Below are 16,261 nucleotides of genomic sequence, written 5' to 3'. Positions count from 1 at the left end.
GGGGCCGATAGAATGATTGACTCCTAATGAATGAATTAATTACCTCAGAACAAGCCAATAGATTGTGATGGCAGCGACACCTCTACCTCTCAGCGCCGACTCGCTATTATTTATAACTTCATTTCGCCTCAGAAAATTCCATTTTTTTAATGAAAAACTTTGGATTTTACACAAAGAACCTGAAGAAGAAGGAAAAAAAAAAAAGTCTTGGCGTTTTTCTCCAGTTTTACAGCGGAAAAAAATGGATTTATTTTCGGTTTTGTCTGGTTTTTTACGCTGGGATTTCTGTTCTAGGTGAGTTGAACCCCCAAAATATTGTAATTGGATGTTCTCCGTATTGGAATTTTCTATAGGGAATTCTATAGGAAATTCTACAGGAAATTTCTACAGGAAATTTCTATAGGAATTTTTTCTTAACTAATTGAGTTAATTAATGGTAAAGTTCCTTTACCAAACTTCTTGCCGGACGTCACTCGCAGGCCGGACCTTCCATTGGGTATCACCCAAGGGATTTAATATCTGGAAATTCCACGGCTTCCCTTTTTCTGCTGAAAAAGTACAAAAATAAAATGAAAAACCCCAAATTTACCACAATACAGCTGAACCACGGGATTTCCCCATGGGAATTCGAGGGGGCTTGTGCCGTTCTGGTGCTGTTCTCAGAGTCCGCCCCTTTCAGTTGAGATTTTATCAAAGAAAATAAACTTCCAAAGCCTTTTTTTTTTTTTCCTTTTTTTTCCCCACTTTCTCTTGATTTTTTTTTTTTCTCTCAGGTTTGAATTCGGCGGGGAGGAGGTTCGTGAGGGGCGGGGAAAGGGCGGGAAGATCGTGAGGGGTGGGAAAAGGGCGGGAAGATCGTGAGGGGATCGTGAGGGGAGGGAAAGGGGCGGGAAGATCGTGAGGGGCGGGAAAAGGGCGGGAAGATCGTGAGGGGATCGTGAGGGGAGGGAAAGGAGCGGGAAGATCGTGAGGGGTGGGAAAAGGGCGGGAAGATCGTGAGGGGATCGTGAGGGGAGGGAAAGGAGCGGGAAGATCGTGAGGGGGATCGTGAGGGGCGGGGAAAGGGCGGGAAGATCTGAGGGGTTTGAAAAGGGCGCGACGATTCTGAGGGGTGGAGAAAAGGGTGGGAAGATCGTGAGGGGTGGGAAAAAGGCGCGAATGGCGTGAGGGGAAGGTACAGGATCAGAGTTGAGACATGGTGAGAATGGCGTGAGGAGCGCGGCAAGCGTGAAGAGGGTGAGGGGTAGAAGAAGGGAGCAGCGTGAGGGGCGGGAAGGGTGGAGCGGACTCCGCGCCCGCTGTGAGGGCGGGCACGCCCCGCGCCTGCGCCGTGATGGCGGCGAAGCCAGAGCGGGCTCCGCGCATGCGCAAGGCGCTGAGGGCAAGCGAGCGGCGGGAAACCGCCATGGCGGAGGCAGCGGCGGGAGCCGGCGGCACCCCCGGCCCGGCCGCTGCCCCGTCCCCGCGGGGCTCGGCCGGGCCACAGGAGGATGAGGTGAGCTCCGGAAGGGCCCGGCCCGGCCGGGGGAGCCGCGGGGTGGCCGCGGTTCCAGGCGAGTAACGGTTTTTCCCCTCAGCGATGCCCCGACAGAGCCGGCTCTGAGGGCGGAGGGACCGCGCCAGGTAAGGGAATCGCTGCTCTGTGGAGGGAGGAGCTGATTTGGGTGATTTCGGGACTTGGGAGGTGGCGAGGCAAAAAGTTGAGTTTGGGGGAATTTTGGGCTTTGTCCAGCCTCGAAAATTCCAGGATTTTGGAGCAACTTTGGGATTTTAAGGTCCTGGAAGTGCCCAAAAATCCCGGGACTTCCAGGAGCTGCTCCATCCTGGGAAATCCCAAGAACTCCGGGATTTGGCTTAACTCCCGCTTAAAAATAAAACCACAAAAGCCACGTTCAGCGCTCTGAAATTCCTGATAAAACCATTTTCTCTCATGGATCAAGAAATCCCGAGAGGGCAGCACAGACTGAGCATCACCGAGTCTCTTTTTCCCTGTTTTTTTATTGATTTCTCCCCTTTTCCCCTCAGACACGGACTCGACAGCGGCTGCTCAGGAGTATTTTCATAACCATTTTATTAGTATTAAACTTTTAAACTTTTTAAAAACAAGCGTTTGGCTTTTTTCACCCTCATGGATCAAGAAACCCCGAGCAGCCCGGCCATCACCGAGTCTCTTTTTTCCCGGTTTTTGCGCTGATTTCGTCTCTTTTCCCCTCAGCAGCGAACCCTGAGGTGATTTCAAAACCTCCCACCAAAAAAGGCACCCTGAGCTCATTTTAACCTTATTACTTTAAAAACCAGAAGCGTTTAATACTTTTAAAAACAATCGCTTGGTGTTTTTCACCCTCATGGCTCAAGAAACCCCGAGCAGCCCGGCCATCACCGAGTCTCTTTTTCCCGGTTTTTTTACTGATTTCTCCTCTTTTCCCCTCAGACACGGAGTCGACAGCAGATCCTGAGGAGTATTTTCATAACCATTTTATTACTATTAAACTTTAAAATTTATAAACAAATAATTGGCGTTTTTCACCCTCTGATGGCTCAAGAACCCCCGAGCGGACAGCGCAGCCTGAGCATCACCGAGTCTCTTTTTCTCTATTTTTTTACTGATTTTGTCTCTTTTCCCCTCAGCAGCGAACCCTGAGGTGATTTCCAAACCTCCCCCCAAGAAGGGCACCCCGAGCTCGTCCGGCAGGAAGAAAAGAGCCGCGAGCAGCCCCGGCGAGGAGCCGGATTCCCTCCGTTTGTCTCCGGCTGTCGCCTCCCCTCAGGGTAGGTGTTTAATACTTGTAACCATTTAACCATAATCATTTTAACCGTGTTATTACTTTTAAAACACAAGCGTTTTATACTTTTAAAAACAAGCGCTTGGCGTTTTTCACCCTCATGGATCAGGAAACCCTGAGCAGCCCGGGGCATCACCGAGTCTCTTTTTCCCTGTTTTTTTACTGATTTCTCCTCTTTTCCCCTCAGACACGGACTCGACAGCAGATCCTGAGGAGTATTTTCATAACCATTTTATTAATATTAAACTTTTAAATTTTTAAAAACAAATAATTGGCGTTTCTGATGGCTCAAGAACCCCCGAGCGGACAGCACAGCTCGAGCATCACCGAGTCTCTTTTTCCCTGTTTTTTTACTGATTTCTCCTCTTTTCCCCTCAGACACGGACTCGACAGCAGATCCTGAGGAGTATTTTCATTACCATTTTATTACTATTAAACTTTTAAAACTTTTAACAACAAATAATTGGCGTTTTTCACCCTCTGATGGCTCAAGAAACCCCGAGCGGACAGCGCAGCCCGAGCATCACCGAGTCTCTTTTTTCCATTTTTTGCGCTAATTTCGTCTCTTTTCCCCTCAGCAGCGAACCCTGAGGTGATTTCCAAACCTCCCACCAAAAAAGGCACCCTGAGCTCATTTTAACCTTATTACTTTAAAAACCAGAAGCGTTTAATACTTTTAAAAACATTCGCTTGGCTTTTTTCACCCTCATGGATCAAGAAACCCCGAGCAGCCCGGCCATCACCGAGCCTCTTTTTCCCTGTTTTTTTACTGATTTCTCCTCTTTTCCCCTCAGACACGGACTCGACAGCAGATCCTGAGGAGTATTTTCATAACCATTTTATTACTATTAAACTTTTAAAATTTTAAAAAACAAATGTTTGGCGTTTTCACCCTCTGATGGCTCAAGAACCCCCGAGCGGACAGCACAGCCTGAGCATCACCGAGTCTCTTTTTCTCTATTTTTTTACTGATTTCTCCTCTTTTTTCCCCTCAGCAGCGAACCCTGAGGTGATTTCCAAACCTCCCACCAAAAAAGGCACCCCGAGCTCCTTTTAACCTTATTACTTTTAAAACACAACCGTTTAATACTTTTAAAAACAATAGCTTGGCTTTTTTCATCCTCATGGATCAAGAAACCCCGAGCAGCCCGGCCATCACCGAGTCTCTTTTTCCCTTTTTTTGCGCTGATTTCATCTCTTTTCCCCTCAGACACGGACTCGACAGCAGATCCTGAGGAGTATTTTCATAACCATTTTATTACTATTAAACTTTTAAAACTTTTAAAAACAAATGTTGGGCGTTTTCACCCTCTGATGGCTCAAGAACCCCCGAGCGGACAGCACAGCCCGAGCATCACCGAGTCTATTTTTTCCATTTCTTGCGCTAATTTCGTCTCTTTTCCCCTCAGCAGCGAACCCTGAGGTGATTTCAAAACCTCCCACCAAAAAAGGCACCCTGAGCTCATTTTAACCTTATTACTTTAAAAACCAGAAGCGTTTAATACTTTTAAAAACAATCGCTTGGTGTTTTTCACCCTCATGGCTCAAGAAACCCCTAGCAGCCCGGCCATCACCGAGTCTCTTTTTCCCTCTTTTTTTACTGATTTCTCCTCTTTTCCCCTCAGACACGGACTCGACAGCAGATCCTGAGGAGTATTTTCATAACCATTTTATTACTATTAAACTTTAAAATTTTTAAAAACAAATAATTGGCGTTTTTCACCCTCTGATGGCTCAAGAAACCCCAAGCAGCCCGGCCATCCCCGAGTCTCTTTTTCCCTGTTTTTTTACTGATTTCTCCTCTTTTCCCCTCAGCAGCGAACCCTGAGGTGATTTCCAAACCTCCCCCCAAGAAGGGCACCCCGAGCTCGTCCGGCAGGAAGAAAAGAGCCGCGGGCAGCCCCGGCGAGGAGCCGGATTCCCTCCGTTTGTCTCCGGCTGCCGCCTCCCCTCAGGGTGGGCGTTTAATACTTGTAACCATTTAACCATAATCATTTTAACCGTGTTATTACTTTTAAAACACAAGCGTTTAATACTTTTAAAAACAATCGCTTGGCTTTTTTCATCCTCATGGATCAAGAAACCCCGAGCAGCCCGGCCATCACCGAGTCTCTTTTTCCCGGTTTTTTTACTGATTTCTCCTCTTTTCCCCTCAGACACGGACTCGACAGCAGATCCTGAGGTGTATTTTCATAACCATTTTATTACTATTAAACTTTTAAAACTTTTAAAAACAAATAATTGGCGTTTTCACCTTCTGATGGCTCAAGAACTCCCGAGCGGACAGCGCAGCCCGGCCATCACCGAGTCTCTTTTTTCCATTTTTTGCGCTGATTTCATCTCTTTTCCCCTCAGCAGCGAACCCTGAGGTGATTTCCAAACCTCCCCCCAAGAAGGGCACCCCGAGCTCGTCCGGCAGGAAGAAAAGAGCCGCGAGCAGCCCCGGCGAGGAGCCGGATTCCCTCCGTTTGTCTCCGGCCGCCGCCTCCCCTCAGGGCCGCCGCCGCTCCTGGCGCCGCTCCAGCCTCCAGGGCCGCCGCTCCCGCCGCAAATCGCTGCCCCCCGTGCACCGCGAGGTCACCGGTGCGTGCTCATTAGCGCTTAATTAGGGTGATTTTAATTAAAATCCCATCTTGGGGGGTGGGCGGGAGGGTTGAGGTGCTGCGCTTTTTTCCCCCTCACTTTCGGCCCTTCTTTTTTCCAGTTTTTTCTCCTTAAATGTGATTTTCCCTCTTTATTATCCAACTTTCCCCCTCAAAATGTGATTTTTTCCTCTTTCTTTTCCCATTTCCCCCCTAAATGTGATTTTTTTACCTTTTTATTTTCCCCAAATGTGATTTTTTTCCTCTTTCTTTTCCCATTTTCTCCCCTAAATGTGATTTTTTCCTCTTTCTTTTCCTATTTTCCCCCCTAAATGTGATTTTTTCCTCTTTCTTTTCCCATTTTCCCCCCAAATCCTATTTTTTTCCTCTTTCTTTTCCTATTTTTCCCCCTAAATGGAACTTTTTCTTGATTTCCCCATTCTTGGCATTCCCCTCTTTTTCCCATGTCCCCCCTGTTTTAATTTTTAAATTTTCATTTATTTTTTAAATTTAATTCTCCCTTTTTAAAATTTAATTTTTCACCTTTAAATGTGACTTTTCCCCTTCATTTTTCCAATTTTTCACCCTTAAATGTGATTTTTTTTCTTCATTCCCCCCCTTTTTTCCTTTTACTTTTTCTTCCAAATTTCCCCATTTTTCACCCTTAAATTTGACTTTTTCCCTCCTCTCGATCCTAAAATGTGACTTTTCCTCTTCCTTTTTCCAATTTTCTCTATTCTTATCCCTTAAATTGCTTTTTTTTCCTCTTTCCCCCCAATTCTTGATCTTAAATTTGATTTTTTCCCCATTTTTGTGCCTTTTCCTCTCTATTTCTTCCCCATTTTCCTCCTTAAATTCAATTTTTTCCTCTTCTTTTCCCCCATTTTCCTCTTTAAATTTGATTTTTCCTCCTTTTTTTTTCCCCTTTTCCCACCCCCTACCCATTCCCAGCTGCTTTTGGGGGAATTTTGAGCCAAATTCCCAAATTTTGGGGGGGAATTTCACCATTTTTTAACCCTTTTTATGCCAGAGTTGAGCCAATCCATCAGCCTGGAGCTTCCTGAAGTCCAACGTCTCTCCCTCCTCCTCCTCTCCAGCTTCCAGGTAAATTCACTTCAAATCCTGAAATCCACCCAAAACTCCGGAATTTATCCAAAATCCTGGAATTTTCCTCCCAAAAAATTCCTTGGATTCCTTTCCCTGACTCCTCAAACACACAAAAAAAAAAAAAAATTGAATTTTGGCTCCAAATCTTTATTTTAACCCCCAGAAAATTGGGAGAAAATCCAAATTTCCCAATTTTTGTTGAATTTTTCCCATTTTTTTTGATAGATTTTCCCCATTTCCCCCCCATTTTTTTCCCTTTTCTAAGGGACTTTCCCTATTTTTTGTTGGATATTTCCCCTTTTTTATTGCCTAATTCCCATTTTCCCCCTTTTTTTCTTGGATGTTTCCCATTCTTTATTGTCTAATTTCCATTTTTTCTCTTTTTTCCTCATTTTTTCCCATTTTTTTCATGGCTATTTCCCATTTCTCATTGTCTAATTCCCATTTTCCCCCATTTTTTTCCCCATTTTTTCAGTTTCCCATTTTTTGTTGAATAATTCCCTATTTTCATTGCCTAATTCCTATTTTTTCCCCATTTTGGTTGGATTTTCCCCATTTTGGTTGGATAATTCCCCTTTTTTTCCCCATTTTTGGTTGGATTTTTCCCAATTTTTCCCCAGTTTTGGTTGGATTTTTCCAATTTCCCCCCATTTTTTGTTGGATAATTCCCTTTTTTTTTTAATGAATTCCTATTTTTGGTTGGATTTTCCCCATTTTTCCCCCTTTTGGTTGGATTTTTCCAATTTTTTTCCCATTTTTGGTTGGATAATTCCCCTTTTTTTCCCCATTTCTGGTCGGATTTTTCCAATTTTTTCCCATTTTTTTCCCCATTTTTTGTTGCTTTTTTCCCATTTCTGGTCAGGTTTTTCCCATTTTTTTCCCATATTTTCTTGATTATTCCCATTTCTGGTTGGATTTTCTCAATTTTTTCCCATATTTTCTTGATTAATTCCCATTTTTGGTTGAATTTTCCCCATTTCTGGTTGGATTTTCCCCATTTCTGGTTGGATTTTTCCCATTTCTGGTCAGATTTTCCCCATTTCTGGTCAGATTTTCCCCATTTCTGGTCAGATTTTCCCCATTTTCCCCATTTCTGGTCAGATTTTCCCCATTTTCCCCATTTCTGGTCAGATTTTCCCCATTTCTGTTCAAATTTTCCCCATTTCTGGTCAGATTTTCCCCATTTTTGTTCAGATTTTCCCCATTTTCCCCATTTCTGGTCGGATTTTTCCCATTTTTTTCCCATATTTTGTTGATTAATTCCCATTTCTGGTTGGATTTTTCCCATTTTCCCCATTTCTGTTCAGATTTTTCCCATTTTCCCCATTTCTGTTCAGATTTTCCCCATTTCTGTTCAGATTTTCCCCATTTTCCCCATTTTTGTTCAGATTTTCCCCATTTTTGTTCAGATTTTCCCCATTTTCCCCATTTCTGGTCAGATTTTCCCCATTTCTGGTCAGATTTTCCCCATTTTCCCCATTTTTGTTCGGATTTTCCCCATTTTTGTTCGGATTTTCCCCATTTTTGGTCAGATTTTCCCCCTTTCTGTTCAGATTTTTCCCATTTTCCCCATTTTTGTTCATATTTTCCCCATTTTTGGTCGGATTTTCCCCATTTTTGGTCGGATTTTCCCCATTTTTGGTTGGATTTTTCCCATTTTCCCCATTTCTGGTCAGATTTTCCCCATTTCTGGTCAGATTTTCCCCATTTTCCCCATTTCTGGTCGGATTTTCCCCATTTCTGTTCAGATTTTTCCCATTTTCCCCATTTCTGTTCAGATTTTCCCCATTTTTGTTCAGATTTCCCCATTTCTGTTCAGATTTTCCCATTTTCCCCGTTTTTTCCCCAGTTCTGTGCCCGGAAGCTGCAGCAGGACCTGGAGGGATCCGAAGGATTCGACCCCGAACTTTTCTCTGCCCGAGGTTGGGATTGGGACCCCAAAATCCCCAAATTTTGGGACTTTTCCCCCCAAAATCCCAAATTCCCAACTCCCCAAACGGGTGGAGACCCCCAAAATTTGGGATTTTGAGGGGAAAAAAGCAGCAGAATTAATTAATAATTAATTAATAAATAATTAATTATTAATTTTGGGGGTTGGGGGGTAAAAAATGGTCCTGGGGGAATTTCTGGGTTTTTCTGATTCCCCCAAAAATTTGGGAATTTGGGTAAAAATTAAAAAAATTCAAGAAAATCACCAGAAATGGCTGAAATCCATTAAAAATGAGAGATTCATGAAGTTAATTAATGATTAATTAATTATTCATTCGGGGAGGATCAAAAAGGGTCCTGAGGGGTTCCAGACTTTTCCTGATTCCTCAAAAATTTGGGAATTTTATTAAAAAAAACCAAACAGGAACATGAATTAAATTAATAATCATTTAATAAGTAGTTAATTAATGAATAGTTAATTAATAATTAAGCACCAATTAATCAGTAATTAATTGAGGGAGGGTCAGAGCAGCTCTTGGGGGTTCCTGATGTCCAAAAAAAAGGGAATTTTTTAAAAAAACCCACAGGAATGTGAGAAAAAATGGAATTTATTATTAATTAATTAATAATCAATCAATAATTAATTGGGGGAGGATGAATAAAAAGCTCCTGAGGGATTCCTGGCTTTTCCTGATTCCTCAAAAATTCAGGAATTTGGGTAAAAATCATCCAAAAAAGGCCCAAAATCCCATTTAAAAAATCAACATTTCATTGATAATTAGTAATTAATTAGTTCATTAATTAATTGCAGCTGGTTTTTAATTAAATTTTTTCCCGTTTTCCTCAGTTCAAAAAGGCTCTGAGGAATTCCAGAGGCTCCTCCAGAGGCTGCTCCAGGATGGGACCCTCGGGAATTGCCTGGAAACGACCCCAGGGTGAGGATTTGGGGCAAAAAAAACCAAAATTGGGAAATTTCAGGTTCAGAAGGAAAAAAAAATTTAAAAAATTGGGAATTTTCAGGCTGGGAAAGGAAAAATTTATGGAAATCCTAAAAAATCCCAAAATATTTTGGGGAATTTTTGCTGTATTTGCCTCAAAATTTGGGAATTTGCCCAAATTTTGAGGCAAATCCTGAGAAAATTCAAAAGAATTCCCAAATTTTGGGGCAAATCCAGAGAAAATCCCCCAAAATTCCCAAATTTTGGGACATATCCACAGAAAATTCCCCAAAATTCCCAAATTTTGGGGCAAATCCTGAGAAAATTCCCAAATTTTTGGGTAAATCCAGAGAAATTTTTTTTTAATAATCCCAAAATGTCAGGATTTGCCCCAAAATTTTGGGGGGATTTTCGCTGGATTTGAATAAAATTTGGGAATTTTGGGGAATTTTCTCTGGATTTGCCTCAAAATTTGGATTTTTGAGATTATTTTCTTTGGATTTGCCCTGAAATTTGGGGATTTGCCTCAAAATTTGGGAATTTTGATGGGATTTTCTCTGGATTTGCCTCGAATTTTGGGGAATTTTCACTGTATTTGCCTCAAAATTTTGGAATTTTTGGGAATTTGCCTGAAAATTTGGGAATTTTCTCTGGATTTTCCCCAAAATTTGGGAATTTGGAGGAATTTTCTCTGGATTTGCCCCAAAATTTGGGAATTTTGGGGCATTTTGTCTGGATTTGCCCCAAAATTTGGATTTTTGAGATGATTTTCTCTGGATTTGCCCCAAAATTTTGGGAGTTTTGGGGAATTTTCTCTGGATCTTCCCCCAAATTTGGGAATTTTTGGGTATTTTCTCTGGATTTGCCCCCAAATTTGGGGATTTTTGGGAATTTTCTCTGGATTTGCCCCAAAATTTGGGATTTTGGGATGATTTTCTGTAGATTTGCCACAAAGTTTGGGACTTTTGGGGAATTTTCTCTGTATTTGCCTCAAAATTTGGGAATTTGCCCTAAAATCTTGGGAATTTGGGGGGATTTTCTCTGGATTTGCCCCAAAATTTGGAATTTTTGGGAATTCTCTCTGGATTTGCCCCAAAATTTGTAATTTTGAGATGATTTTCTGTAGATTTGCCACAAAATTTGGGACTTTTGGGGAATTTTCTCTGGATTTGCCCCAAATTTTAGGAATTTTCTCTGGATTTGCCTGGAAATTTTGGAATTTTGGGGAGATTTTCACTGGATTTGAATAAAATTTGGGAATTTTTGGGAATTTTCTCTGGATTTGCCCCAAAATTTGGGATTTTTTTTTGAATTTTGGGTCTTTTCCCTCAGGGATTCCCTGGATCCGGCCCTGGAGGAATCCGTGGCTCAGGTGAAGCAGCTCATGGCCAGGTGGGGACACCTGGGGACACCTTGGGGACAGCTGGGGACACCTTGGGGACACTTTGGGGACACCTGGGGACACCTTGGGGACACTTTGGGGACACCTTGGGGACACTGCAGGGACCTGGGGACACCTGGGGACACCTTGGGGACACCTGGGGATACCTTGGGGACAGCTGGAGACACCTTGGGGACACCTTGGAGACACCTGGGACACACCTGGTGGCACATGGGGACAGCTGGGACACACCTGGGGACAGCTGGAGACACCTGGGGATACCTTGGGGACACACCTGGGGACACCTGGGGATACCTTGGGGACACCTTGGGGACACTTTGGGGAAACCTGGGACACACCTGGGGACACCTGGGGACACTTTGGGGAAACCTGGTGGGACCTTGGGGACACCTAGACACACCTGGGGATACCTGGGACACACCTTGGGGACATTTGGGGCACACCTGGAGTGGGGAGGGGACACCTGAGACACACCTGGGACACACCTGGGACACACCTTGCAGACACCTGTGACACACCTGGAATGAACTTGGGGGTACCTGTCCCACCTGTCCCCACCTGTCCTTTCACTCCTCACCTGTGTCACCTGTCCCTCTTGTGTCTCCACCTGTCCCTCACCTGTCTCACCTGTCCCTCACCTGTCTCACCTGTCTCTCACCTGTCTCACCTGTCTCTCACCTGTCTCTCACCTGTCTCACCTGTCTCACCTGTCTCTCACCTGTCTCACCTGTCTCTCACCTGTCCCTCACCTGTCTCACCTGTCTCACCTGTCTCTCACCTGTCTCACCTGTCTCACCTGTCTCTCACCTGTCTCTCACCTGTCTCTCACCTGTCTCTCACCTGTCTCACCTGTCTCACCTGTCTCTCACCTGTCTCTCACCTGTCTCTCACCTGTCTCACCTGTCTCACCTGTCTCTCACCTGTCTCTCACCTGTCCCTCACCTGTCTCACCTGTCTCACCTGTCTCACCTGTCTCTCACCTGTCTCACCTGTCTCACCTGTCTCTCACCTGTCTCACCTGTCTCACCTGTCTCTCACCTGTCTCACCTGTCTCTCACCTGTCCCTCACCTGTCTCACCTGTCTCACCTGTCTCTCACCTGTCTCTCACCTGTCTCTCACCTGTCTCTCACCTGTCTCTCACCTGTCTCTCACCTCTCTCACCTGTCTCTCACCTGTCTCTCACCTGTCTCTCACCTGTCTCACCTGTCTCTCACCTGTCTCTCACCTATCTCACCTGTCTCTCACCTGTCTCTCACCTGTCTCACCTGTCTCACCTGTCCCTCACCTGTCTCTCACCTGTCTCTCACCTGTCTCTCACCTGTCTCTCACCTGTCTCTCACCTCTCTCACCTGTCTCTCACCTGTCTCACCTGTCTCTCACCTGTCTCTCACCTGTCTCTCACCTGTCTCACCTGTCTCTCACCTGTCTCACCTGTCTCTCACCTGTCCCTCACCTGTCTCTCACCTGTCTCACCTGTCTCTCACCTGTCTCTCACCTGTCTCTCACCTGTCTCTCACCTGTCTCTCACCTGTCTCTCACCTGTCTCACCTGTCTCTCACCTGTCTCTCACCTGTCTCTCACCTGTCTCTCACCTGTCTCTCACCTGTCTCACCTGTCTCTCACCTGTCTCACCTGTCTCTCACCTGTCTCTCACCTGTCTCTCACCTGTCTCTCACCTGTCCCAGTTTCTCAGGTGAGCTCCAGGCCTGGGATCAGCTCCTCCAGCAGCACCTGCAGCGCTCCCAGGAGGCCTCCAGGTGAGAATTCCAACATTTAACCCCAAAATCCTCCCTTTTACCCCAAAATCCTCCTTTTTCACCCCAAAATCCTTCCTTTTCACCCCAAAATTCCCACCTCAAATCCCAAAATTCTCCCTTTTCACCCAAAATCCTCCCTTTTACCCCCCAAATCCTCCCTTTTACCCCAAAATTCCCACCTCAAATCCCAAAATTCCCCCTTTGATCCCCAAAATTCTCCACATTTATCCCCAAATCCCCCTTTTAATACCAAAATTTTCCCTTTTTAATACCAAAATTTTCCCTTTTTAGTACCAAAATTGCTCCTTTTATTCCCAAAATTCCCCCATTTATCCCAAAATTCCTCCATTTATCTCCAAAATCTCAATTTTTCCCCTCCAATCCCAAAATTCCCCATTTTACCCCCAAAATCCCCAATTTTTCGCCCAAAACCCCCAAATTTTCCTTCAAAATTCCCAAACATATCCCCAAAATTCCAATTTTTCCCCTAAAATTCCCAAATTTCCCCCAAATTCCCCATTTTTCCCCCCAAATCCCCAAATTTCCCCCAAAACCTCCAAATTTCTCTCCCAAATTCCCCAGTTTCCCCAAAAAATTCTCAAAATTTTCCCCAAAATCCCCAAATATACCCCAAAATCCCCAAATTTGCCCCAAAATTCCCATTTTACCCCCAAAATTCCCATTTTTTTCCCCAACCCCCAAAAATTATTCCTAAAATCCCCAAATTTACCCCCAAAACCCCCAAATTTCTCTCCCAAATTCCCCATTTTCCCCCAAATTTCTCAAAATTTCCCCCCAAATCCCAACTTTTTGCCCCCAAATCCTCAAATTTTCCCCCCAAATCCCCAAATTTTCCCCAAAACCCCCAAATTTCTCTTCCAAATTCCCCATTTAGCCCAAAAAATTCTCAAAATTTTCTGCAAAATTCCCATTTTTCTCCACAAAATCCCCAAATTTCCCCCCAAACCCCCCAAATTTCCCCCAAACCCCCCAATTTTTCCCCCAAAATTCCCTATTTTCTCCCCAAATTCCCAATTTTCCCCCAAATTCCCCATTTTACCCCAAAATCCCAATTTTTTTCCCCCATAATCCCCAAACTTAACCCCAAAATCCCCAAATTTCCCCAAAACCCCCCAAATTTCTCTCCCAAATTCCCCATTTTCCCCAAAAAGTCCCCAAATTTCCCCCCAAAATCCCCAATTTTCCCCCAAAATCCCCAAATTTCCCCCCAAACCCCCCAAATTTTCACCCAAAATTCCCTATTTCCCCCCCAAATCCCCATTTTTCCCCAAATTCTCCATTTTACCCCCAAAACTCTCAGTTTCCCCCAAAATTCCAATTTTTTTCCCCCATAATCCCCAAACTTAACCCCAAAATCCCCAAATTTCCCCAAAACCCCCCAAATTTCTCTCCCAAATTCCCCATTTTCCCAAAAAATTCTCAAAATTTTCCCCAAATTCCCCATTTTCCCCAAAAAATCCCCAAATTTCCCCGCAAAACCCCCAAATTCCTCTCCCAAATTCCCCTTTTCTCCCCAAAATCCCCATTTTTCCCCCAAAATCCCAGTTTTTTCCCCAGAACCTCCAAAATTATCCCCAAAATCCCCAAATTTCCCCCCAAAATTCCCATTTTTCTCCACAAAATCCCCAAATTTCTCCCCAAAGTCCCCAAATTTACCCCAAAATCCCAAATTTCCCCCCCATAATCCCCAATTTTTCCCCAAAACCCCCAAATTTCCCCCCAAATTCCTCTCCCAAATTCCCCTTTCCCCCGCCAAATTCCCATTTTTCCCAAAATCCAAAAATTTCCCCCATAATCCCCAAATTTTCCCCCAAAACCCCCAAATTTCCCCTCAAAATTTCCATTTTTCTCCACAAAATCCCCAAATTTCCCCCCAAAATCCCCAATTTTTCCCCCCAAACCCCCCAAATTCCTCTCCCAAATCCCCATTTTTCCCAAATTTCCCATTTTTCCCAAAATCCCGATTTTTTCCCCCAGGACTTTGGAGCAGCTCCGGGCCGGGACCCCTCCCTGTGCCCCTCCCCCACCTCGCCCCTCCCCCACCGCCGCCTCCAGACCCGACTACGGCGCCGTCCTGGCCCAGCAGGGCCCGGCCCTGCGCCAGCTCCGCCTCCTGGTGAGCGTTTTGGGCCAAAAAAACCCAAATTCGGGAAAATCCCAAAAAAATCCCCCCAAATCCCGCGGATTTTTGGGGTTTTAAATGGAATTTTTGGGGTTTTTTTTCCCAGGTGGATGAGGCTCAGCAGGCTGGGAAAATGGTGCTGGAATTCCACAGGCAGAGCAGGAGCTTCCTCAGGGGCCTCTCGGAGCAGCTGGGTGAGGAAAAACCCCAAAATTGCCCAAAATCGCCCAAAATTGCCCAAAATCCCGGGAATTCCAGGCGGGAAAATGAGGAATTTTGGGGTTTTTTTTTATTTTTCCGCAGCTTCCAGAGCGTTCCGGAAGCTTCCGGCGTCTCCGGCCCGGCGGTTGCTGCAGAGGAGGTTCCAGAAGGTTCTGCCTGAGGAGGGGGAATAAAAAAAAACAACAAAAAAACCCCAAAATCTTCAGGTTTTGCCCCAAAATGTTGCCGGGGGTTGGGTTTGGGGGCGTGAGCGGCAGCGATTGGTTGGGGCGGGTGTCAGTCAGAGGGATCGGCCAATCACGGGGCGGGGGTGAGGAGGGGGGGTGGGAACATCTGGAATGGGGTCCTGGGAATGGGGGGGGATCCCAACATCTGGATCGGGGACCCCCGAGACCAGGCTGGGAACTCCCAACATCTGGATCCAGACCCCAACATCTGGAAATGGGGGGGAGGGGAACCCCCAACATCTGGATCGGGACCCCCAAGACCAGGGTGGGGATTCCCAACATCTGGAATGGGGACCCCAACATCTGAAATGGGGTCCTGGGAAAGGGGGGGGGAGACTCCAACATCTGGATGGGGACCCCCGAGACCAGGGTGGGGATTCCCAACATCTGGATGGGGACCTCCACATCTGGAATGGGGTCCTGGAAATTGGGGGGGGGCGGGGACCCCAACATCTGGATGGGGACCTTGAGACCTGGGCAGGGACCCCAACATCTGGATCGGGGACCCCCAAGACCAGGGTGGGGATCCCCAACATCTGGATCGGGACCCCAACATCTGGATGGGGACCTGGAAACGGGGGGGACGGGACTCCAACATCTGGAATGGGGTCCTGGGAATGGGGGGGAGGGGGACCCCAACATCTGGATCGGGGACCCCCGAGACCAGGGTGGGGATTCCCAACATCTGGATGGGGACCTCCACATCTGGAATGGGGTCCTGGAAATGAGGGGGGGTGGGGAGCCCAACATCTGGATGGGGACCCCCAAGACCAGGGTGGGGATCCCCAACATCTGGATGGGGACCTGGAAATGGGGGGGATGGGGAGCCCAACATCTGGATGGGGACCTCCACATCTGGAATGGGGTCCTGGAAAGGGGGGGGCGGGGACCCCAACATCTGGATGGGGACCTCCACATCTGGAATGGGGACCGTGAAGCCTGGAAGGGGGGGGGACCCCAACATCTGGAACGGGGACCGGTGGAGGGTGATGGGACCCCTTCCCCCAACATCTGGGTGGGGACATCAAGACCACGGTGGGGAATCCCCAACATCTGGATGGGGACCTTGAGACCTGGGCGGGGACCCCAACATCTGGATCGGGGACCCCCAAGACCAGGGTGGAGATTCCCAACATCTGGATGGGGACACCAAGACCAGGGTGGGGATCC

The 16,261-nt window shown here is 46.1% G+C and overlaps 1 protein-coding gene across 1 annotated transcript; it reads left to right on the top strand.

Annotated features, from left to right (window-relative positions):
* Positions 1 to 1,363: 1,363 nt before the first annotated feature.
* On the top strand, positions 1,364 to 15,037 carry LOC311164393 (kinetochore-associated protein DSN1 homolog; the record flags this gene model as incomplete). Its single annotated transcript, XM_084223832.1, has 14 exons — positions 1,364 to 1,495; positions 1,578 to 1,623; positions 2,629 to 2,769; positions 3,362 to 3,403; positions 4,599 to 4,739; positions 5,139 to 5,366; positions 6,396 to 6,469; positions 8,322 to 8,394; positions 9,249 to 9,336; positions 10,672 to 10,731; positions 12,428 to 12,499; positions 14,498 to 14,636; positions 14,749 to 14,836; positions 14,946 to 15,037. 14 exons carry the CDS (start codon positions 1,364 to 1,366, stop codon positions 15,035 to 15,037), a joined length of 1,416 nt encoding a protein of 471 aa, XP_084079958.1.
* Positions 15,038 to 16,261: the final 1,224 nt, after the last annotated feature.

Source organism: Fringilla coelebs (assembly GCF_963513975.1).
Source record: "Fringilla coelebs genome assembly, chromosome: 32".
Classification (NCBI taxonomy): Eukaryota; Metazoa; Chordata; class Aves; order Passeriformes; family Fringillidae; genus Fringilla; species Fringilla coelebs.
Note: the sequence above shows the minus strand (reverse complement) of the source record. Positions and strands in the feature narration are given on the sequence as shown.